At 43.7% G+C, this 26,917-nt stretch overlaps 1 protein-coding gene across 1 annotated transcript in view; it reads right to left on the reverse strand.

Annotated features, from left to right (window-relative positions):
• The window catches only part of LOC308320808 (calsyntenin-2-like), a gene marked incomplete at its 5' end in the record, with an annotated part of 221,199 nt that overhangs the window by 58,354 nt on the left and 135,928 nt on the right, over positions 1–26,917 (reverse strand). Inside the window, 3 exons of the mRNA XM_080771488.1 lie at positions 4,615–4,764; positions 9,411–9,619; positions 18,611–18,806. Coding sequence (XP_080627614.1) covers positions 4,615–4,764; positions 9,411–9,619; positions 18,611–18,806 — 555 coding nt within the window. The remainder of the gene's footprint in view (positions 1–4,614; positions 4,765–9,410; positions 9,620–18,610; positions 18,807–26,917) is intronic.

Consider the following 26,917-nt stretch of genomic DNA (forward strand, 5'->3'; position numbering starts at 1 on the left):
ACCAACAGTATGAGAGAGGTTTCATCATTAACCAGAGCATCCTTCATCCATGCTTCACCATCAGTATGAGAGAGGTTTCATCATCACACAGAGCATCCTTCATCCATGCTTCACCATCAGTGTGAGAGGTTTCATCATCACACAGAGCATCCTTCATCCATGCTTCACCATCAGTATGAGAGACAATCTCCATTTATTTCCTCTCTACCTACACTCACCGCACCCACCACATCCTACACCCCTCCCCCGCCTTCTCTCTCTCTCATATCTTAGTAATGAATGATGGTGCTCTTTCTGCTCAGATGAGGAATCTTTCCTCCACTTTATTTTCCTTCTTCCTCTTCCGAGGACACAAAGACACTTAGCAGTTAAATGGTATAAGGGCTGCAGTCGGAAACAAAATGTAATTCCTCACCTTCTTTGTAACAGCACTTCTAATTTACTTTCTCTCTCTCCATTTCCTCTCTCTCTCTCTCTCTCTCTCCCCCCCCCCCCCCCAGGCGTGTCTCTGTAATCGTTGTTGATGAGTGTCACCTAGGCTTGACAGACGAGAGTGGTCCTGCAGAGGAAAGCTCCAATCTTGACAGGAAGAGAGGGCTCCAATCTTGGGCTCAAGCAGGGAATGCAATCTCTCATGTGTGTGTGTGTGTGTGTGTGTGTGTGTGTGTGTGTGTGTGTGTGTGTGTGTGTGTGTGTGTGTGTGTGTGTGTGTGTGTGCCTGCGTGTGTGCATGTGATGACTTGTACAGTATGGTGTATACTGTATGTCCTGTAGGTGCACAATCAACTGTTTGTAGCATTAGCAGCATGTGTGCGTACGTTTCTAATCTCTCCGTCCTCTTCCCTTCCCTTCCCAAACCCTAACCCCCTGGCCTCCCCTTCTGCCCTCCAGTCACTCCTCCAGTCTGACAGAGAGGGGTGAACCCCAGTGGCACAGCCTCCTTCACCTCCCCATCCATCCTGGGACCGGGATGGACCAAGGGCCAGGCCAGCCAGCCAGACACACGCGCACGCACGCACGCAGAAAGAAAGAAAGAAAGCCTTTTTTTCAGGCAGTAATGCAGCATTCACACTAGACAGTCTGAGATTACAGAAGGAATGAGGGAGGAGAGGAAATAGGAATGAGTCCCATTTATTCTTCTTTATAGCTCTTTAATTCTCCTTCTGCTCTTATCTGACATCAGCCCCATTGTATACACGCACGTGCGCGCACACGCACACTGCTTTCAACTGTGTATAGTGCGCTTCTGTTTGTACATGGATATTAGGGGTGTAACAATATAGTAACTGCAAACATTTTTATTTCAAGAATATAAGTATATCGTATCGTTTCACTTTGTATCGTATCGTTTTGCAATGCAAATGATTGCTATTGAATGGTTTTGCAATGCAAATAAGCAATTGTATTATTACTAAGCACTTGCATTGTATTTAGCAGTAAAAATGGGTTTCATTACTTTTCCATTCCATAATGCTACACTTGGTCTATCGATAAATGTGTGTATTCTCTGTGTTCATGGTGCAAAACTGCATAATGTCCATAATGTTTTCAAATATAATGTCCATGTATTTGCTGTCAGCTGAGTTCTTGAGCTAAAGAAAAGGCGGCGATCCGAGCACTCAAAAGGTAAAAAAAATGAGGAGAGAGTGGATAAAAATACGGTAAGTCACTCAAAAAGAGTCTTCATCAGGGCAAGTAAGACTCTTTTTGAGTCGAAACATGTTGGCTTATTTTAACTTTTCTAAATAAAGTACAATTACTTTTATCCACCCTCTCCTCATTTGTTTACCTTTTGAGTGCTCCGATCGCCGCCTTTTCTTTAGTATTCCAGTCCCACTGATCCTTAAAGCACCAGCTTTACATACTTTACATTATTATTTTTTTGCATCTCCCTCCAGCAGTTCTTGAGCTACAGAGAAAACTGTCAGTTGAATAGACACATGACACAGACATGTATAAGACAGAAGCATAAACATTTTTCTATGTGGAAAATCCACAGATTTCCGTTTTTTTCAAGCCTGTTAACCCACTTGTCACAGAAGCTTCAATGGAGCTTGAAAATATCCACTGCGTGATTAAGTATGCCTCTAGTCTAAAGGATTTCCATCAAACCAACAAGGCAGTCAATGTAAATATGGCTCCCTCCTGCACTGCATCTCTGCTATTCAATTACTGCCACACACACTGCTGCTGCTGGCAATGCTTGCCTCCACCACCCTAGCCACCACCTTCTAGTTCAGAGTCTTACTTACTTATCGCATACTACCCCTTCCGGGGCAGAGGCCGTCAACAACCGATCTGCAGACATCTCTGTCTTGAGCTGTCCTCTCTCTCTCAGTTCAGACTACAGAGTCTTGCCTGTCTCAAAAGTTTAACTCAATATTAAACTGAAATTCATGTGTGGATGGCTCTGAAGCAAACTGAAATACAATTTGTTTGCATGACTCACGGTAAACTGATTCAATGACTTGCTATGGTCCCGCTCTTGTAAAGCCTACCTATGGGGGGGGGGGCTTGCATAGCATGCCAAATCTGGAATTTGCTTTCGTCTTGCTTCTTATATTTCTCTGCATGTTTTGACTTGTAGTGATGGCTCAAATTGTGAACGTTAAGGACTTGCAAAATAAGTAACCACAACTTTACCGGCGGCTGTAGAATAAGTAAGCACACAGCTTTACCGGCGACTTACCGGCGACTTTAGCATGTGGCATTCAGAGATTGTCGAATAATAGTATGGCTATGCGAGATTGGTGGAGGGAGATATAGCGGAAGTGTGAGTCTTATAATAATGTGTTGATAAGAAGACACAGGAAAAGTGCAAGCTGGTCTTCAAACAGAGAGGATTAATGGGGAGTTGATAGGCAGTGTAAATTTGACTGGATGCACCCACACACGTCTTGGCTGGCATCGGTCTGTGTGTCCCTGTGCGGACGTGACTGGATGCACCCACACACGTCTTGGCTGGCATCGGTCTGTGTGTCCCTGTGCGGACGCGTGCGTGCGTACACCCACGCAGCCAGAGTTTCCTGCTGGCTGCTGTGGTACCATATGGACCTTTTTTAATTGAGTTTTGTAAGACACATGCAAGCTGCTTTCTGGCAACCTTTGTCATGGCTTTTGTCACTTTCATTCCATTATGAAAACTATCTGCATTATAACAAATTGCTGAGCACCACTGTACACAAATCAGTTATTATGAATGTCACTTTGTGAAATACGTTGATATGACTATAGGACAAGCTGATATGACAAAAAGACTAGAGTCTGATAATATGTAATCATTCATATCGATTGCATATACCTTTTATATCTAGTATGACAAACACCAGACTATCCCGTACATGTGCGTTTTACAGCAGCGCAAAGAAGATTTTATGTCAAAAATGACTTCAATCCAAGATTCAGAATCCTCAAATACTTGTCTATCATTCATCTAAATGCCAGAACATGTAAGCATGTGACTGGATATGTCGACCGGGTGTTGTAGTTATTTTGAGGGACAGGTCACGACTGCACACAGTGAGGAATGTTTTTACTGACCACACCGTGTGGTCAGTCCCCTGGCTAACTTTAGCATGCTTAGTATTTCCCCCGATATGAAAGCTACTCATCTTGTATCTTACCCCTCTTCATAATCGTATACTATACTGGCCTGTCATATAGCTCGCCAGGTACTGCACACATTCTTTTCAATTTGGTACTCTAACTGTAGCTGACATTTCATCCACGTGTAATGCCTGGTCCCCAGCCTGTCTGGGAGAGCTGTTCCACTTGTCAGTGTGAGGCTGACATGGTCCTCATTTAACCCAGCTCTTTCTTTATCATTTATACCACATTGCCAAACACAGCTTGCCCTGTGGGATGGCAAAGGGCTGGAATGTAAAGAGATTACACATTAGAGCCACACATCTTAACATAACACAGGATCCACATCACGTATTCTTCATTAACACCTTGAGTGACTGCCATCTCTCAGCACGTTCCATCCTGTTCACTCTTGCAAGTACAAATTAGATCCATGGTTATTTTGAGCACGGGTTACTGTACGTTTTGTTCCACTCATGACGCACGCACGCGCACACGCACACGCACACACACACACACACACACACACACACACACACACACACACACACACACACACACACACACACACACACACACACACACACACACAGACACAGACACACAGGCACGCACATGCACGCACATGCACACGCACACGTACACACACACGCACAATTTTTTGCCGAGGCTTGTTAGCAGCTACTGTAGATCACTTTCTCATGTGCAAAGAGCTGCGTTGGCTGTGTCATCGTGTTCTCAGATAAAGTGCTGTTGATCACAACTTGACAGGCCAATTCCTCAGAGACCGAGGCAGGGAGTGGGATGAGACTGCTGGGACGTGGACGAAGGCAATAGGAGAGAGCAAGAGGCAGAGAGAGAGAGAGAGGTAGAGAGGTAGCGAGCTACCATGGTAAAAACCCAGACGCGCATGAGGCACCACAACATGCTCACTACAGTGAGATGGATGAAACGCATTCAGAGGCTGAACATCATTTGTACAGAATTGAACAAACAGTGGTAACGTAACAGTGCAGTGCGTGTGTGTACCTTGCCAGCCAGGCTTGCAGACGGGCTTGACGTCGATGCAGACGGGAACGCTTTGCAAGGCTCTCTTCTGGCCACAGTCCCACGCCGTCACCTGGATCTCATACTGCTGCTGCTGGTCAAAGGTCAGCTTCTCTGTGTTACGGATGTTACCTGGTACAGAGAGGACAGATGAGAGCTCAAATGTTTCCTGGTACAGGGTGCATAATATGTTGGCTAGACATAGGGTGCGTTCGGAAATTCGCACTGAGCGCACTGGTGTTCCCTCTTCTCGTTTGTTTATTCAGTGCACTGTGTCGTTCGAAAATCAAATAAATAAATATGAATAACCGCCACAGCAAGCAAGTTTACAATAATGCAACACAGTTACATTCTCAGTCAGAGTGAGTGAGAATGTGAGTGTGAGTGTGAGTGAGAATGTGAGTGTGAGTGTGAGTGTGAGTGAGAATGTGAGTGTGAGTGTGAGTGTGAGTGAGAATGTGAGTGTGAGTGAGATAGATCAATTCGTTTCAGAGGTATGACAAATCTGTAGTTCGTCGGACCATTTGGGATTCAAAATAAGAGTATGCACTGAAATTACTTTGCACTGGCGAGGATTAATTAATTAATAGTGGCAGTCAATGAGTTGATGACAAATGTTTATACAGTGAAGATATTGCTGGGTAAGAACAGTCACTGCACATACTTAATGCTGCTTGCAACATCAGTTGGAGAGCTAAGGAGAAAATAACTAAACAAGAAATGACTCGAGTCATTATAAATTATATCAGCTTGCATTCCATTGTCTTGCATATTGTACCTTAGTGGGGATAAGAATGTAGTTTCTCAATCTATACTATACAGCAGTGAGCCAGACTAAAACCACCCCAGCCCATTTACGAGGCCTGGCATCATATCCCTCACGCCGGGTGCAGAGAATGAGAGGAGCTCTTGTACTCCTAATGCCTCCCTTAATATTTGATGGCTGTATGACTACTACAGATGGCTGACAAGTCATGGAGACGACGAGGCTGCACGCTGCCAAAGAGTGTGAGCAGACTATAAAGATTGTGTTCGGAACGTTGTCATACATCACCCTCTATACACAGTTCTATCATTATGAGAAAGCAAAAAACACACATAGTATTGATTCAATTAGTCTGTCGGAAGTACTCTCAGATTCTCAAAGTAGGTAATAAATGGTTGCCAGCTAGAAAAGAACCTTTCTGTTGAACCTCTAATTGTAAACTTTATTTTTTCCAATTTTAAAAATCCCATAATATCCTTAAGCCACATAGCTATAGAAGGGGAAGTTGGTGAGCAGACTATAAAGAGCTTTGGAATGACACACCGCTGCCTGCTAACAGAGTGCACGTCCTGAGTGTAAAAATGACGTGTAAGAATGTCCATTGTCATGTATGTGTGATGCCCGATATGGACCAGAGGTTTCCTGACTATAGGGATCATTTGAACATGGAGGGGATGTTGTTGATCATCCTGTATTGCTGCCGGCAGTTTAGAATCACCCCTTCCCAGGTTCAGTAACGCCACGTGTCCTAATTATGTCCAAGAGACATCTTGGACATATATGTGTCGTGATATCTTGACAAATCAATGTAATAGCAATGAGCAAGACTCTGAACCCCTAATTGCTCCCGATGTGCAGTGTTGACAACCCACCATGACATTACAAATAAAAAACGGAGCGATAGAGTTGCAATTAGAGCCTCCTGAGCATTATTCATTATCTCCGCCAGGCCAGAACCGCCAGGGGTAGGAGATTATGCTTTCGCCCCAGTCTTTGTTTTGTTCCCATGTCGTGGACTTGGTTCTGTACTTGCATTACCTGCAGAAACACATTTTCCCCTCTTCTCCTTGCTCTTGCTGGGTGAGTCGTCTTTTTGCCAGGCTATATGACCCTGCCTCCTTTATTGAGGGTAATATTACAAATAGGCTATACTGTAGCATATCCTATATTATTTGCCATGTTGGAGGTGAGCAATCAAATTCAAAAGTCTGCTGATTAAAAATAGTATTGCGATTTTTCATTTCACCGATTTAAAACCCATTTTGGGCGGGAACCCCTTTTGGTGTTAGCATTATGTTATGCTTTAGCTATTGAAAAATAGCAGATCTACAAGCTCATAGGCTTGTAGGTCTGCTATTTTTGAAAAATCGAAGAACGACTGACATAGAAACACAGCTTTTTCAGAAAACTGTCAGGATGTAGAAGACATTTTTAGAATCTGATGATCTCAGGTCAAAATGGGTTAAATCGTTAAATATTTGGATTGACAATTTACTGTCTCGCCATGCATTGTTCCAGTGCATCTCTATAGCAATGATTGTAAACTAGGAATGACACTTGGCCCTGCACTGGGCACCATTTTGCACCAGATGTATGATAGGGTACACGATACAGTTTTTTGGCCTCATCTTATTTTCTCATTTGCTGCCTCATGTGCAGTGGAATGCACACACAACTTTCTGCTTCATAGAGGTACCTATTCCCCCTCCGTCAATTACCGCCTCAACTTATCCTTGTCAGCAGAAACAACATGCTGTGACTGTTGGAAAGGTTGGCCAGCTAGAAAATGACTGCATTATAGCTTCCATCTCTCTCTCTCTCTCTCTCTCTCTCTCTCTTGCTGGCTCGCACACGCACGCACGCACGCACGCAGTGACTGCATTATAGCTTCCATCTCTCTCTGTCTCTCTCTCTCCTCTCCAGACCTACTATACCCAGTGCCCACCTCTCTCACCGAGGTGCTCTTGAGTTAAGAGGCCTCTCAGGCCTTCACTCAGCAGTCAATGGCGGTGCAAGACCCCTGCAGCAGGAGAGAGAGAGCACTCTGACCGCATCCCGTGTATCATTTACTCCACAGTTTGGCCCCAAACTCACCTCGTCAGCCTTTTTATCACTACACTAGCATTAGGAGTACAAGAAAATAGGGGAAAAAAAGAACAGAAAAATAATGACCCATGCCTCTGTGCCAATATAACACAAAAACGAAGAGTAAGAGAATTTTGTATTCTGCGTGCGAGCCACTTATTTGTCTGTCATATTAAACTGGGGAACGCATGGTTAGGGAAGAAGACTGAGGACCTTATGAGATACATGTATAAGCTGTCACCATGGTGTAAAAGGTATGGTGTTGCACATGCTCAGTTGCCCTCTAGGCCGCACATGAAGCCTGTGAACATAGACAATTTGGAAACCGGGGCCAATGTTCATATAAATACAATACATGATATAATATCCGCGGTACTGTATAACACTGCTGTTACAAACAGGTTAGGCAGGAAGCCTCCAACACCAGTTATTGGACATGAACTCTGTGTAGATCATTCCTATCATTTGCCTGATAACAGATACCCTTTTGACACTCGCATGACTGAAGTAAGGCCACATACTGTGTACCACACAAACTGAATTCAGGTCAAAAATACCTTTTTTTCCTGTGATGTCATTGGCTACTGTCTCCATATGCTTTGTCATGGAAGGGTAACCTTCTGAGAGCTTCACGGGCAAAGATAATCAACTTCAAAATCTCAAAATGGGTCACAGACACTCTAGTGTTAAGCTGTGTCACCCCGCTCCATTGCCTGCTACAACAGTCTTGGAGGATATTACTTAAAGGTATTTAGGTAACATGGTTTGATTTAATAGTGCCAGGACTATACCTCTGCTTTTATACATCAATCACAGCTTACATATCAGGAGGAAGAAATATTACAAACATGAAGGCATATGAAATATTTACAGCAAAAATGTGAATGATAAAGACGTTGGGGTGTGAATGTTAACGAGGAACAGTGAAATGAGGTCAAATTAGGTCTTAAGATTGAGTGACATCGGTAGAAGACAGTGTGCGTATGTGCGTGTGTGCGAGTGTGAGTATGCGTGTGTATGTGTGTGTGTGTGTGTGTGTGTGTGTGTGTGTGTGTGTGTGTGTGTGTGTGTGTGTGTGCGTGCATGTGGGTGCATGGGCAGCAGTGTATGGACACATGTGATGTGATTTGTGGAGACTGATGGATCTTGAGGGAAAGCTTGACTTTGTTGACTTTGTCCTTCAGTCAAAAAAGAGCATTTCTTACCTCAGGGAAAGACATCTGTCTGGGGAATGAATTTGTCTCTGCGTGTGTGTGTGTGTGTGTGTGTGTGTGCGTACATGCGTGCCTATCCAATCATGCTACACTGCACCCTTACAGGACTTAATGTCACACATAATTACAAGAGAAAGGATCCAAAAGGAAGCACGCACATCTCCAGAAATTCTACAGGAAACGTTGTACCTAAATAAATAAAAATCCTGGGAGCAGACACACACAGTGTGCGGACAACCCTTCCTTTTCACACACAATTACAACAACACAGGCCCCATAGGAGGCCTTTGCTATGTTTCACCAGTTTCAATTGAAATGGGCCTCCAGGCCTCCGTGATACGACTGACCGTCAGGCGTCAGTCAACCCACTGCCGACCCTTAGCCCCATGTTAAGTTACACCTACATGTATTTCCTGTTAATAACCTGGGTAAAATGTGCGGCATTTGGAGGTAAAGGGGAGACACTTTATTGTGAAGGGACGACAGGATGAGGAGAGGTGGTGTTGTTGCTGCGTAATTGTCGAGAGTGACGGCTGTGCTCTATATTGAACAGTCAAAACTATTTGTATCAATACGCCTGTATCAACAGAATAATTACGGTATGTCATAGGTATATATGGGCTCCTCATATTTGGTCTTGAAACGGGCCTCCAGGTTTCTAAGGCTGCCCCTGACAGGCCCACACACAGTCCTATCGCTACTGTAGTACTCACCATTGCGATCTATGGCGAAGGGTGTGTTGGTGGTGGTGATCTGGTAGTTGCAGATCTGACTGTACTGTGGAGAGCAGTCTTGGTCGGTGGCCTCCACCTGCAGGATGCTGTCGTAGATCTTCCCCTCTGTCACTGCAGCGTGATACCGAGGCTCCCGGAACACTGGAGCAAACTCATTCACATCATTGACCTGGATGTGCACCACTGCCCTGTGAAATGTAGGCATACAGGAGGTCAGAGAAGAGATATCATCTGCATAGTGTTTTTTATTTATTTTAATCACACCCATGTCGTCGTACATCATCCAATAAAAAATGAATATACTTCTTCATGAATTAATTTTTCAACTTATGTTATTATCTTTTAACCATGATACAATGTTTAAAAAAATTAATCTTTTCATCATGATCATGTAAGATGACAACTGAATTTATGGGATATATACATGTAATATATATAGCCCTGTAGTGTCCTCAATATAAGTGGCTAGATATCTTGACCGTCAGATAAACTCCTCCTTGACATTAAGACTCTGAAGACAGTTGTTTCCAAAACCACAGGTTTACTAACATCAAAGAAGTGTGAAACTGAACATCTAAGCATTAGTTACATACCCATGATGCTATCAAAAGGGGTATATGCAGGTAGATGTTGCTGGATTATCATAGACAAAACACACAGCTTCTCTGTGCTCAGCCATGTACTAAACTGAATTTACTTCCTGGTTACAGGTGATCACATGACATTCTGCTGGTCACATGACTACTGATACACTCTGCTCTTAAAGTGACCACACACAATTGCAAAACATACAGCATTACTTTAAACAAAACACATTTGTAAAATATTAAATTGCAACTTGAAACGTTGTAACTAAACAAGCCCCGAGCTGAATTAAAACAGTTACACTGTGTTTAGAAAAGTCGATTTGCTCAGACATTATGTGACCGGGGACAGTGGTTTGATATACAAGGGGGCCATGGTCATTTTTTCAGTTCTTTACATATTATGAAACTGCACACTGTAACCTTTCATATGATGTATTGCTCATTGAAATTGGGGGAAAATTAAGAAGATATGACCATTTGAAACATGTTGAACCAGAAATCCCAAATTAGAGAATTCCCCCTTCAAAGATTTCAAAGAATTGAGCATCTCTGAGCCCAGGAATGGGTGTGACAATATAGATACTTGTCTCCACCCCTAGATACTTGCATAAACACTCCAGCACTAACCACTCCCCCCACTAGGTTAGCTGTCAACTGCACAGAATGACTTGAGTAATGACACTTAGTAAAACCAAGTAGGCTATCATTTATTCCATTAAGTTACTTGTAGTGCTTTTAATTGCTAAATGTACTGTAAAGCAGTATAATTGTATCTGTAGGCAGCTGGACAAAATTCCCAAAGAGAAGAATAAGGTCATCTAGAACTCTTAGAATAAGAATAAATAGAGATGAGAATTATAATTAGTTTGTTTATTTTCACATACTTGAAATTTGCATACTGTGACAATGACAAATAAGAGTGGCATAAGAATAAAAGACAACTAACAGTTTAACATTGCACTTTCCCTGTGACTAAATAAATATATACAGTTTAAATTTGCACTTTCCCTGGGACTAAAGAGTTCATTAGCCTGTTATTATTATTATTTGTCTGCAGACCCCCATCTGAAAATAATTTATGCCAGGGACAAGATTTGTGTTGTTAAATGCTTGTATAGATCGGCTATTTTCGCCAGTCATTGTCAATGGCATTTAATGTTTGTGTTAGGACAAAATAACCAATTTACTCGTCCACATATGACGTAAACTCTCCTTTCATTGTCAATGGCATTTAATGTTTGTGTTTCCACAAAAAGCCAATTTGTTCAGACATATATGATATATGACAGCATATATGACAAAGCTGTATATAGGAGGGGCAAACGACCCTCTAAAACTTGTGTCACCTACACTGAATGTATACACAGATACATACAGATGAGGAAACATGAATAACGGATAAGTCCCCAGTCCAGGTATGTCATTCACCAACATCCCTTTGCTAAAAGCCACTGCCGTAGAGGTAAAGCATTCCTGTATAACTACAGCAGCTAATCAGCTGATACAGGCAAAGACAGAGTCAAATACCCGTGATGAATTAGCGTGGCAACTGAGAGTCACGTGTGCTCTTTGACCTGAACCGATGGATCGCTTTGATTCTTTTGCTATGGCATATAGTAAACCCTCAGCTTCATCAACCGATTAATCTGTCACCGCCTTCCATGTCAGGGCGTGGATTCCCACAACACTGCCGCATTGCACTGATTAATAATCCCATAAGCAATCTGTCAGCAGTAATTCATGTTAAACTACAGTTAATGAAACAAAACCACACCATTCATCATGCTAAAACATCTTTGTCAATACTCCCCCGATGGCTCGCAGGCAACTGATTGCATAATCACCCACTTCGATTCATCGACTGACACCGGATGATGAATGAGCATGAACAGTTCCCTAAGCAATCAAGTATCCCAGCTTAGAAAACGACTAAAATAAACAACGGGGATGTCCGTCTTAAACTGAATACTGGAGAGCAGTAAGGATTATGGCCGTGGGAGTGGTGCTGGCAGTGCAGTTATCCTATTAAAGTGAGGCGTGAATGTTTGTGTAAACACAGGGCTGGCTGAAGAGGGAGAGTGGTCAGTACATAGAGAGCATGGGGAGGCAAACTAAATGGATTAGGCTGCACACAATCTATTCAAACCAAACACATACAGTATAACAAACAATGTCACTTCGTCTTTGCATGCCCATATAGGGAATGGTCTTGTCCAATGTTAGCCAAATCAGCCAATACTCCCATATACTTTAGGAATGGATATGCATGACACCAGCATAAATCAGCTTTGTTAGGCAGTTATGGTTCTGCCAAAATAATATCATGGACATGCATCAAAGTATGTAAATTGGCGTTGTTTGACGTCGGCACAAGTCCCTGTTGTGTTAGGCACCGCTGTGAGTTCATCTGGTCATACATGCATGGGTTCTATGATAGTGGGACCTTATCATCTTAATAGGTTATTATGCTGTAGTGGCATTTTAAAATAGCATTCAGAAGCCTGTAGTGACAGTCAGTGGCAGACGGTGGCAGCAGCGAAGCAGGTCATAAATCCCTCAGCGAGCCTCGTTTTGTCATATTAATGACTCTCAGTCATAAGCATTACCCCCCCGCCTCGACACTCTCCCCACCGGTAGCATATGCTCTGCTCCAATGGGGGCTGTTTGGGATCATTGTTTTGCTCATGAACATGGGATTGAATGAAATGATTGAATCTGATTAATAAGTTTCAATGAGGTACAGGTATCTGTGTGGTCTTTTGGTGTACTGTGTGTGCGTGTGTGTGTGTGTGTGTGTGTGTGTGTGTGTGTGTGTGTGTGTGTGTGTGTGTGTGTGTCTGTGCGTGTGTGCGTGCGTGCGTGCGTGCGTGTGTGTGTGTGCGTGCGTGCGTGGGTGCGTGCGTGCGTGTGCGGGTACATCTTTCTGTGCCGAGGGCACACATCTGTTTGAAACAGACGCCAAACTCTCTAGGGGCAGTGAGAGTGTGTGTGTGTGTGTGTGTGTGTGTGTGTACTGTGTGTGTGTGTGTGTGTGTGTTCACGTGTGCGTGTGCGTGTGCGCACGCACGCCCGCGTGCGTGTGTGTGTGTGTGTGTTAACATGTGTGTGCGAGTGTGCCTGCATGTGCAAGTGTGTCCGTGTAGCAGGCATGGTGCCAACCTACAGGTGTTTATGCCCACAGCCATCATCCTGCCCCGGGAACAAGCCTTAGCCCCAAGAGGAGGGAGCCAGGAGAATGGACCGAGCCAACACTGAACCACACAGAGGAGGGAGCCAGGAGAATGGACCGAGCCAACACTGAACCACACAGAGCCACACAGCAGGGGGGGATTGTGATGCTGCAGGCAGCATCACAGGCAGCATCACAACAGCAGTGAACAAAAGACAATAGAGACTAGAGTCACAGGGCTTTCTGTCTGGATAACAACCAGCGATTACAACAACCCCCCTGCCAAAAGAGCAAGTCATGTGTGTGTGTGTGTGTGTGTGTGTGTGTGTGTGTGTGTGTGTGTGTGTGTGTGTGTGTGTGTGCGCGCGCACACACACACACACACACACACACAAAAGGGGCACATACTGCTCAATTAATCTTTGAGAAAAAAGTGTTGCGAGGAATCAATTAATTCTGCTGTGCGATAAGGCCAACTGGGACACAAATATACTAAACCAGCCAAACTATGTATCAAACGAGAGCACACGTGACAGGATAGTAACCTTGTCAGCATGCAGGTAAATCCCATCCAGTCAGACAACAGCCCGGGGCTCTAGCACACAGCTACATGGGGACCAGTGTAATGGGAGAACTAGGCTGTCATAATGCCAGTGTAATCCCATTTCAATCTTTACCATCACAATCCCCACCCCCGGCCCAACACATCTCAGGGGCACCCAGGGGGCAGAACATGCTCTGGTGTGACATGGATCAGATAGTATAGATCAGACATCATTGATGAATAAAATGAGAGTCGGGGACTGTTACATCTCAGATCAATGCTCTTGTAAAGAGGAGGATGAGGAACAGGAGCTAGCCTATAGTGATCATCGATGCAATCGAGAGCCTAGAGACTAAATGCCACTAAGTGCCTTTGTGTGTGCACCGGCATGTTTCGGAGCGTTTACTGAACATAACATCAGGTTTCATTATAGGTGTCTGTATGTACAGTATGTATGTATATGAATGAAGTTCCTGTTGTGTTAACACTAGCATGACTGAACTCATCTCACCTACTACTCTGACGGCTGAAAGGTCAAGATGACCGTGTTTTTCGAGCAATTCCACTCTCTCGCTGCATCTCTTCTAATGATCTTCACACCTCTCCCACCCGCCACGGGGGGTTGGCGACTTGCCATTGTCATGTCAAATGTTACATTCCAACTAATTCAAGGAAAGACCGTTTCAACTCAAAACAGGACAACTCTTTTCTTTTTCTTTTCAGTTTATAGAATTCCAGACTATAGCGCTTTTCTTTAACACCGTAATCTGATGTTATTATATCAATTAACCAGTGTTGGAGGCGAAACAAAAACAACCTCCATATCTAGCGTGCCGTAGCTTTGAGCAGGGAGGTTGGATTTATCGTCCGTTTGCCATTTTCGGAAGCCCATTAAATTGGGACCAAACTTTTTCACATGTAATGTGAAGAATACTTTCTTGCACATTGTTATAATGATCCTTATAAATATATATCCCCCTGCAGTCAGAGTTCATAGTTTTAATGAATGTATAGAATGTGCTCTGCAGAATGTTATTTGACTATAGATGTCAAGGGGGTCCTTGACATGGGAATGTCGCTGTGTGAGGATCACTGGTTTAAACAACATTAGGAGAAAAGCCCAAATAAGCACTTTAAAAACAAGAAAAGCAACCACAACTACCAATATTTACAAGCAACTTTACAGAAAAAGAAGCCCAAAGTCGCTTATAATAAACAGACATGGCAACACTCCAGAGCAATCTTCGCTCTTGTGCAAAATCAATTTTACATTTGCATTTGCATTTAAGAGGTGGTCAGACCCAGCTGTAATTGAGATGCACGGAGTGTTTTTAGGTCAAGGGGCTTAATAGCAAATTGCGCAAAGCGAACATATGGACACTCCCCCAATGCTAAAATATTCAGGAACATGGTATGCCATATGTGTGTGTGTTCAGCACGGCTTCCATAATACGAAAGGGCGCAGAGCGGACCGCATGTGTTTAGTCATATCATAGGACGTACTGTATATAATTGAGCCCAGTATCTGTTTGAGTTGCAAAAATATCTGTATCTCCAACAATGTCTCTTATTTCTATGTAAATGTACAACTGGTGTGAATTTGACTCAGCATTTGTGTATGTGTGTGTGCGTGTGTGTGTGTGTGTGTGTGTGTGTGTGTGTGTGTGTTTCAGTGTATATTGGTGTGATAATTAGACTCTCCAAACTGCAGAGGTGGAGACATGCAGCCCTGTGCGAATTTCCAATGGCAACTTTAATAACGTGCTCTGTCGCAGGCGGGCAGCACATGTGCAATGTGCATGCGCACGGCCGCGCACGTTTGTGTGTGTGTGTGTGTGTCTTTACACATAAGTCACTACCTGTCGCTGTGTGTCTTTCTGTTAAGTCTCTAATTCTGAGACACACACGCGCGCGAGAGAGCGCACACACACACACACACACACACACACACACACACACACACAGACACACACACACACACACACACACACACACACACACACACACACACACACACACACACACACACACACACACACACACACACACACAGAGCCCTGGGGGTACACATAATCCTGACATGCATGCATTACCTCCACTATGACAGCCTCCTAGTACTTAACCCTGGGCTTGAATTAAATAAGTCAGGCTGGGCTAGGTGAGAGAGCTTGGGGAAGATTAAAACTGTGACACCTCACCTCAGCCAGGAAGTGATATGCCCCTCATGCCTAATTACTGTTACTGCCTAAGCAACAGTTTGTACCCATGAAGGTATAGTGTTCAGGGGGTTTAGTCTTCAGATGAGGTTCAATATTTGTTTAAGGGTACGTGTCCTAGAGACTCTCTGGTGTTGCCAAGGATTAATCTCAGGGGTGCCTTGTAATTCAACTCGAATAATAGTCATGCTCACAAACAAACAGTACAGTGACATTGTTACAGTTTGTGAGATTAACTATTTTTTCCCCAAGTCTGTATATATACGTACGTCGACGCTAGGTGGCGTCATATCCCAAGTCCGTATATATACGTACCCCAACGTAGACTCTGTCTATATACGTACCCCAACGTAGACACCATCTATATAATGGTTGATGCCTATGGAATCCTAATGAGCAACCGAAACAGAACTTATTTTTGAAAAGATTGGCATTCTCAAAATTCTATTATAATGTTCATAGCATAAGGAAAGGCTTGTATGAAAAATATACAATATACAATTTCAGGCGGGAGCTAAAAGGGATCCTTTTAGATAGACAAATAAAGAAATAAACTGGACTTGGTGAGCAAGGCAGACTTTGTAATGAAAAAAGCTGTGGAAATGGATTTCTGTCTCAATTGTTTTTTCACAGGCAAGTAAGGGCCTCCATGTTTAACTAGGCACCTTAAAGAAGATATTCAAAAACACTGAGAAATGCTAGACAGACTGCTAGAATTAAGGCAGCAGCGAAGCTACGGCAAAACATTTAAATTCGGTAGAAACCCGGAATGAGTGTCCAGAAAAAGGCTGGAGTGGAAGTATAGTACTCAATACAATCCTGAGTGTTCATACAGGTCCAGCACTCAGTATTTCACTTTGTAGGGTGACCCGGGCTGGCAGCGGTGAGCAGAACAAAGGAATAGAACCTGAATTCTAAAATGTCTTCCATGTCACACCTGATCCTCTGCCCTGGTCTCTTTTAGCTGTTAATTTTCCAGACGGCTCTCCATCTTTGTTGGTGACTTGTCATGTGTAATTTGAGCACAGCCTCAGGCAGAGATTCTCCTCTCTGCATCAAAATCGGAGCCAGCGAGTGAGTATGAAAGGTCAGCCTGCTCTGTGATTTGCTGGGTAAAGAACATTCCATTTAAACTGAAGCCAAATATAGTCAGTCTTCTGCACCGGTCTGCCTACACAGCTAAACTGTGTCTGAGATGTAGTGTGCGTTAGGTAGTAATTTAATGATATAACTGTCTCAGACACCAGGCACCGCCCAGCATCATCATAGAGTAGGAACAAAAGAAAAATGTTGAAGCAGCATTTTGTTACATTGTACCACAGCCCTGGAATAACCTCCCAGATGACATTAAACAAGCAACTCTGGACACCATGCCGTATTTATTTTAAAGTCTTGCTTGCTTGGGCAAAAAAATATTTTGGTTGAGCTTTTAATAGCTTAAAGGTTTGTTTATTCTTTTAAATAATTTGTTGCATCAAAAGGTAGGAGTGGAGTTGACAGTTACACGGTCTGGTCAATCATGATTGATTCTAGATACTAAGACACGAAGACAACGCACATCCATGCCATGACGGAGCAGCGGAATTATCCTTATGGGTGTGAAAAAAGAAAGAGAAAGAAACAAGATTAAGAAAAAAATCATAAATATAGTGGTACGTAAGTGAAGCATGTTTCAAGAGGCACTGCCACCCAGTGTGGAATGCCCTGACCCCTTGTCTAAAAATAATGCAAATCACTGGCGTCCTTTAAACAGGCCTGAAAATCCACGTTTCAGTAGAGATGACATGATCGCTCCTCCTTTAGTCAAGAGACCTCTTTAAAACCCTTGAACTTCGTTGTTATTTATCATTTTTCATGTCATGATTATGAATTGAATACCCAGGACCTGAATGGAAACAAGACAGCAAGGATGTTTTCGGTGATATCCTTTTAGACTAAGTGTTTGACTGTACTCTTATCTGTGCTGCTTACATTTCTGCCTAATAAAGTATTCAATCAATCAATAAATATACAAATTGAAGGCTGGACTTCACACACATTTACAATGAGTCTTCAATAGATAAATCAGGTTAAGACTTGTAGGCTATACATTTCTGGTCTGAAGGTGCTATAATAACATCTATAAAGGCTAGTCCAAAATATTAAGAGCCCCCCAAAAAGTGTTGGCCTGTGATCTGTGCACAGACTCTAGTATCACCCCTGCTTACAGCTAGGATCACCCATGATAAGTCTCAAGTAATGAACACATAAAGTATGTACATCATATCAGACCTAGCCTGGAACTCACCTATGCTTTCTATGGCATAGGCAGCTCCCGGCAGGATCCGCCGGGTGAAACTGTGCGCAGCTGCTGGACATGACACTAATTAATTAGAGCGACAGAGAGAGGAGTGTGTGTGTGTGTGTGTGTGTGTGTGTGTGTGTGTGTGTGTGTGTGTGTGTGTGTGTGTGTGTGTGTGTGTGTGTGTGCGGGTGTGCGTCAATTTAACAAAGGTGCAGACAATCAGAAATCAGCAGAGAGTGATCAACGTTTGCGCTACTCTATGCCAAATTGAAGTGGACTCGGACCCAGACTTTTTTTTCCTCCCTGGAAATAAAAACGTCTGGGTTTCCGAGGCTATATCAAACCAGAGCCCACCCTGTCTCACCCCCTGGTCACTCACTTGTGGGACTTTTTGCGCTCTGTGCCCCCGGGTCCGGAGCCACAGTCGTGTGCCTGTATGATGAAGGTGTACTCCTTCTGCAGCTCACAGTCCACCAGGCCTCGGGCCCTCAGTTGGCCCTCGCCAGACGTGCCGTTCAGGACCACCGCCTCGAAAGGAGCCTCCAGCCCGTGGATGTTGAAGGCGCAGATCTCCCCTGCAGATGAGAAAGATGGGAGAGAGACGGAGAGAGACGGATGTCACTATTTATGATGGAAGAGAAATGGTGTGCATGCATGCGTGTCTTTTTATCCCCACTAGCAGCCGGGCTCAAAGGATTGTCTACTGCCTGGATTGCCATGGGATTTGCTATGCGACTTCAAGCTCTGCAAAGATGGATGGACCCTTCTGATTTTGCTGAGCCCATGGCCTTTCATCTAGCACCACCGTTTGGCAAATGATGTACACTTGGGCGAAAAATGTCTCAATATAAACTTTGTGGATCGCCATGACACTTTACTATTATGCATTATTACAATCTATGGCAGTGTTGTGCCAAGTCCCGGAAAAGATGCACTGTGATTGGCCAGTAGTCACTTTGATTGACAGTTGTGCCTTGTTGAGACGACTTTTTTTGTCTTCTTTTATTCCAAGATGTATTGTTGGGCTTTTTATGCTGTTATTGATAGTATAGGTAGACAGGAAAAGGGGAGAGGGAGATAATAATAATGTATTGGATTTTTATAGTGCTTTTCCAAGTGCTCAAAGCGCTTTACAATGGTCCATTCATTCATACATTGGGAGGTGAAACGTCGAACAGTCGACGCCAGTGTCCCCACACATCAATGCTGGTGAGCTCACAACGACCGACTCATTGGAGGCAGTGTGGGGTTCAGTGTCTTGCCCAAGGACACTTCGATATGTGGACAGGAGGAGCCGGCATTCGAACTGCAGACCCATGGATCATTGGACGACCTGCTCTACCTCCTGAGCCACAGCCGCCCATCTCCAGAGATGGGGAGTGACACGCAGCAAAGGCCATCGGGATCATACGTGAAATGGCCAAAATGGGCCAGGCACTTTTACTTTTGGTACTCAAAGCATATTCAGATTTCAATACCTTTGTACTTTTACACAAGTAAAAATTTGAATACCTGACTTTTACATTGAAACATTGATACTTTTACTTACTTAACTAACCCAGGGGGGACCGGGGATCGAACCAGGAAACATCCAAAGCAGTCCTGAGACACTGCCACCCCCCGACTGATTGTCTGTCTGTCTGCACATACAGTACACCTGCACTACGGTATTTGTCAAGGTCATTCTTCTTCTTCTTCTTCTTCGCACATATGTTGTTAACTTATTCACTGTCTAATTGCTCTCCAAATAGCCCAAGGACATTAGCTACTCACTGTTGCTCACTCATGAACACATAGAATAATTTATAAACAGAGTGCACAACCACTGGAGCACACCAAAACAACTGGCAATTGAGTTACGCACGGTTGAGATAAAGCGACACCAGCTCAAAGTCACCCTCATGGAGAGAGAGATAGAGAGAGGGAGAAAATCCATTTAAAACCACTGTGCGAATGAGGAGTCCCAAACAAAGGAGCAAAGGAGGCGGCTGACATTTATTAGCAACTCGCACAAAGCTCGGTCCATCTTGGGAGTTGCTGAGTGTTTTTCCAGAGGTAGGCGCTCCCGTGTTTTTCCACCGATGTGATTTGAGGAAATCACTTCACTCGCACCCCAACCTGTGACGGCTAATTGCACTGATATCACTTAAGCTAACAGGGAAGAGTAAATTGGATTCCCGGGGAGCTTTGTGTGCGCATCGCTGCTGGCAAGTTCCGATAAGAGCAACTTTATTTTCCCCTGCCTTCCCCTCTTTCTGCCGCCTTTCATCCAGTGCTGTTATAATATCCAAGTCCCCCCCCCCACACACACGCCCACCCCCCTAGACCCCCTTCTGGGCAGGAGTGTTGAAATGACAATTTGTCCACAGAGAGAGAGAGAGAGAGAGAGAGAGAGAGAGCGAGAGAGAGAGAGGGTAGGAATGGAGGACACACGCGCTAAAGACTGACTTCCCTTTATATTGCTTGAACAATGATGAAAATGGCGTAGAGCAAATGATGTGTGACGGACCCAGAGATTAAAAAGAATAAATACAAATGCCGGCAAATGGAAAATCCATCACCACTGGTTGAAGAAATAAATCTAAAATAGGTGACACAAAGACAAATCACAGAAGCCTCCCATCAGGGTAAAATGCTAATGTTTCACATACTCTGCTGGCGGGGCTTTCTCACCGTCATTTAATTCCAGCTCCAGAGGTGCCAAGGTGAGCCTTATTGACCGAACCCGCCCTCTTCTCAAGGCTGACTGAACAAACGACCGACAGTCGGTTGTGCACGCTTCAGTGAGGGGGGGGGGGGGGGGGGGGGGTGGCCTGTTGGCCCCGGTGGCAAGGGGGGGGGACAGATGTTAGGTGGTCGGCACTCTGCCAGATTGCCAACCACCCACGCTAATTGCCGCCACTAAACTGTTAGCTAAATATGTCTCTCCATGTGGCATTGGCCGTTATGAGGTAGATTTATGATTGGGACAAACCCTGTCGGCATCTATCTAGACAGAAAGTAGTGGTGGTGATGAAGAAAATGGTCTACATGCCAGGTGATGTGTTGTGTTTTCCCACACTTTTAAAATGGTAATTAATGTCAATGAACAATTCAATATTCAGTTGCCAAAGATCCTCCAAATCTTCCAATAATGTGAAGGAAAATGTGTCATTATTGCACATGCTGTATAGGAAGACATACCTTCGTACAGTGCGTAGCATTTAAAAATCACACTTGTGTGAAGTGAGGGGCGCTCTTATCATCATACATCATCATACAGTGCATCACATTCCAATCACTTTTGGCGTCTTCACTTTTCTCCCCTCACTTTTCTCCTCACCTTACTTTGCTCAGCCAGTCAAATCATCGCTATGGGGAGATCAGCCAATTATCAGCCAATGTTTGTGTTCACACAAACCCTCAAAGCTGGGCATAGGAGGGCGCCCCTCAAAAATGTTTTCTTCAATCTTAAGTTATATGCCCCCGCTCTACAAATTCACATTTCCCACCACTGTTAGTTAAACTGATGGAAATAGGTGCACTGGTGCAAAGCTGTCGTACTCATCACCCCTCAGGTGAATCTGACTGAGGCTCCATTAAGGACGGAGCTTTGAGAACACAGTGTGCATTATCAATGGTAGCAGAGCTTCACTGCTGTCTTCACAGCAGGCAGTGGTGTAAAGTATAAAGTACATTTACTGTACTTAAGTACAATTTTGATGTACTTTTATTCCACTACAACTATTTTAAAACTTTAGTTACTATAGTTACTTTGCAGATATTAATTATTCTATTATAAAACATACATTAACCAATTCAGCCCTGGTTCAGATGATATAGGGTTGGGGAGGATTGGCTCTGTCTCGGGCCAGCCCTGCTTTCCTGGTGGAAAAGTGACCAAACCATAGGGAGACACACAAGTGAAGAGAGACAGCCGGACAAACATTCTGTATAGGCCACACAACACACACACACACACACACACACACACACACACACACACACACACACACACACACACACACACACACACACACACACACACACACACACACACACACACACACACACACACACACACACACACACACACACACACACACACACACACATACACACACACACACAGACACACAGAGAGAGCAGTCGGGCAGTCCTACTTTAAGATTGCTTTTCATCCTCCTACTCATACTCCTACTGAACACTAGATAGACATCAAATACATCTGATTATTGGCTATCACACTGTTATTCAAAAGATTTTGGGCCAGATGCTGGTTGAGTGCATTATATAGCTTATATTATGCTAATGTTATAGTCTAACATAAGGAGTAAATTGTAGCCATTTATGCACTTTGCTGCTGGACGGTCTGTGTGGATTTATGTTCTTGCTGCGATCTGAGCTGACTTTCCTATTTAGATTTAGCATGAAATTATATCTCATTATTACTCACCAGCAGAGCCAGTTTAATTCTCCCTCTCGTCTTACTTGAACATGCACTAAAACACGCACGTGCGCAAACGTGTGCACACGCACACACACACACACACACACACACACACACACACACACACACACACACACACACACACACACACACACACACACACACACACACACACACACACACACACACACACACACACACACACACACACACACACACACACACACACACAGCTGAACTGCAGAGATAGACTGTCAGCCTTAACTTCACTGTGGGCTGAAATTGAAAATGCTGTAATACACTCTTCATGAAATTAGCCAGGCGTGAAAAGACACAATTGAGAAGTTGTCCATTCTAGTGATAAGGACTAATACTATATCAAGCCTGTGTGTTCTGGCTGGAAAGCACAAAACCTGGAGTATGTGCATGTGTATGTCATGTGTTCAAGACCGTTAGGGCTAGGATTCTTTTTAATTAAAAGCACAATTCCTCAACAGGGGGGCGGTGGTGCTCAGACATGAAGTTGAATGACCTCACTGCTCAACTGCCGCTCCTCACCCTTAATTACATTAGAGGATCCTCTCTCACAGTTAATGACATCACTTCTCGTCTCACAGAGAGAACATCCACCCTCAAGTGTGTGTGTGTGTGTGTGTAAATGCGTGTGTGTGTGTATGTGTGTGTGTGTGTGCGCGCGTGCGCGGTAGTGGACCTTCTTCAACTGCAAGCATACAGCACAAGCCTATGCATGCCTGCTCAAACAGTAAAGTAACTACTTTCCCTATGCAGGCATGAACAGTACATGGACGTGATTGATGGCACTAGTACGTGTGCATGTTGTTCACCTGCACATATGGATCATGGGATTTTCATCCATACATTATATTAGTACATTTCCAGGTGAAGTAAAAATGATCAGTAGTAAGAGTAGAGTAAGAGTAGTTCAAAACATTGGCCAGTGTTGAGTACAATATAGTGTACCTACACTGAGTCTAGTTTAAAGTGCACTGGGCCGTGCCTCAGTACCTCTTCGTAATCCCCTTCCCGCAGGTATTGCCCTGGACAACACTGTCCCAGGTCCTACATTAAATGTAATTACGTTTGGTAGGCTATGCAGAAACCCATCATGAATTACACAGGTACTTTTGAACTCAATCACTTGTGTTGTTACAAGTACAGGGAAACACTCACACTAAAGAGTTGCCTTGATGCAATTAAGTAATATTAACTTAATTTAATATGATTTATTTTTACTGTGATTATGGTAAGCTTACATTTCATATCACAAACACCTGAAAACTCCTGTAACTGTAACCAGAAGGAGAAAAAAAACAATAGAAAGAAAATCGATTTTTGGAAAATTAATCGATTTTGAATCGTTCATAATGAGAATCACGATTTTAATTCGAATCGATTTTTTTGGACACCCCTATTCCCCACCCATTGGCATAAATGACAGGCAGAAAGGGATGAAAACGTCACTAGCACAAGTGACACAGTGACACAAGAATGTTGGTCAGACAAAGGTTGTGTTTTACCTCCTTTCTCTAATAATGTAACTGTCTCTATGTTGGAAGGTTATGTATATGTACAGGTATGTACATACATACCTGTACATCTACTATCTATTGTCTACTCTCTACTTTGAAGATTGTTTTCTGAACTTGCGTGATTAGGGACGCACATACCTCGGTTAACTCTGCCGGACACACAGAAAAGAAAAGGGAAAAGCCCAGTTAAGTGCTAACAAAACACAAGTGAAGCAATTACATTACACACGGTCGGAAATCAATAGTTCCTATTTTCCACTTCTGTCCACGAAAATGGCCTCAGGGGTAAAGCATGTGTCCTTGTCAGTGCAGGGCCAGTTATAGTTCAGTGTGTTCAAATATCCGTATCAGAGTTTATGACCCCCATTAATACCCCTGAGGACATTTGATTCAGAAGATGAAACAAAGACTACGAACTACAGTATATGCCTCCCTCTGATAATGGACATGGTAAAAAAAAACAAAAAAAGAACGCTGAAATTTCATGCAGACAGTGTGAGTATACAATGAATAACTATGAATATGATTTACAGGCACTATGGACTCAGAGGCAATTCGAGCTAATGCAATGTTCATTAATCTATTGCAAGCAGACATACAAATGCTTTCAAACCTTGTTCCAAGGGGAGAATACATTGGGATAGTTGATCATTATCTCTATGAATAACAGTCCTGCTCCACCTCTCACCGTGCAACTGCAAGACATCGCAAAGTGCCTTCCTCATAATCCAGGGCACAATCAAAAAGTCCTGTTTCGGGATGCCATTATGAAATAATTATCTTCTCCATACATTTTATAGAGCCAGAGTGTCCAACCCCGGTCTAAGAATTAGCCGTTAAGCGATCGATCATCTCTTTGTGCACGCTCAGCTCGGCCCAGCTGTTCGCCATCATCACCACACTGAGTGCTGCAGGCTGGGCTCCAGCACAGCATAAAACACACAATGGATATGGCTATGCTCAGGCCCGCTCATGATTCACCAGAACCTGGGCTAAGACCCAGATCAAGACATATTGCACTGCCTGAAGCACTTGGTCTAACTCTAAAGCATCATGCAGAACCTGTTGCAATGATGAACCCTAACCCTGCCATGGGAAATGGACAATCAACTGTCCTTTTAGAAAAAATCCCCTCATGCGTACACCTCTGAAATTGATGTTTAAGTGGGGTTTCAAGTAGAGCGGTTGGAGCGGTTGTAAATGGTTGGAAGTTACTTTTACAGGTACAGTATGCTCATGCTATTCATTTCAGTGGAAGTTGCTCAGTGGTGTTTTGAAGCACCCGGAGGACTGCCGGAAGTATAATTATAACTCAATGGCTCGAGCGAGCGGAAGTTTAGCCTAGCCTAGCCCCGGACCTCCATTTTGAGGACTAGTGAAAGACTACTACTCTACAGTATACGTCCTCTTTCTGAGAACAAGGAGAAGCACATGAGGATACTGACATTGTGACTTTGTGAGAGTCAGACAAGACATGCTATTTAAATTTAAGCTGATTTGATCAAACAAACAAACAGTCTGGCACAGATGCAATCAGCTGTATGAATTCACAATCCAGTCAATCATAAAAGTTTGGAAAAAATGACACCAATATTTGTCACTTTATTTTAATGTGGTATATTGTATGTGGTATGTATTTCCTCATCCTTAATAAGAATAGAAATGAACTGAAATGATCTCCAAATGTGGGGGTGCCAGTACGTTTAGGAAATGTTGAGTGTCTGAACCTTTCCATGTAATTTAAGATATGAAACATACTTTCCAGACAGTAAGCCAGGGATCCCATATACCGACACGCTTTCTACTTCTGCATTTGTTATACTAACAAGTCAAGGCCCACACATACAATTTTAGGTGATAAGATGACCACCGCGGTGGTTGGGGAAACTACAACATGACTCACTGAGCTGTGGTCATAAGGAACTCACAGCTCACCCCAGCACTTCTCTCTGGTTTTGTTTTGTAACACGGAATGTGGTGATTTGATTGGGTGTGAGTGTGAGTTTTACTAATCACCATTACCGCGTTCACACTGGCTCGCTCCGGAGGGAGGTGGGGCCCTCCTAAACCACCGTTTAGGAGGTGATGGACTATGTATGAGCGTGTGTGTGTGTGTGTGTGTGTGTGTGTGTGTGTGTGTGTGTGTGTGTGTGTGTGTGTATATGTATGGTTATATACATTCCAGCCCGGTTAGTGACTACAGAGTTCTGCAGAGTTGTGACATTTTATCCAGTAGCAGGGCTTTAGGCAGGGTAATTTTCCCAGCCACGGCAATTCCCTCAGATGTTCCATGTTGTAATCCCAACTAAAATGCTTAGCAATGGCATGTTCTCCGAGTTCTCATTGGAGGGAAGTTTTGGGCTTCTAGAGAACATTTATTTGAATTTGTGGCACCAGTGGGCCACCATCGCTCATTGATACTGTTCAAAACTTCCAATTAGGCCAGGGACCTGGGAGAGAGAAGGTAGGACAGTCTGCGCCATGCAGGTTTTGTGTGCTTGTGATTGAGAGTAGATGGTCCAAGCAAGATAGGGAGGAGGGGGGCGCGCAATATGAAAGGTGATTATGGGAGCTGAGATGCACAACGCATGTCAGATACTCTGTGGACTTGTTTCTGTACAATTCTGTGTCTGAATGAGTGTGGTGGTGGACGTACACAGTAGTAAAATCCTCAATGTTAATTTATTCTCTATATGTTTTTTATTAA

This window comes from Protomyctophum bolini (genome assembly GCF_963924005.1).
Source record: "Protomyctophum bolini genome assembly, chromosome: 9".
In the NCBI taxonomy this organism is placed as follows: domain Eukaryota; kingdom Metazoa; phylum Chordata; class Actinopteri; order Myctophiformes; family Myctophidae; genus Protomyctophum; species Protomyctophum bolini.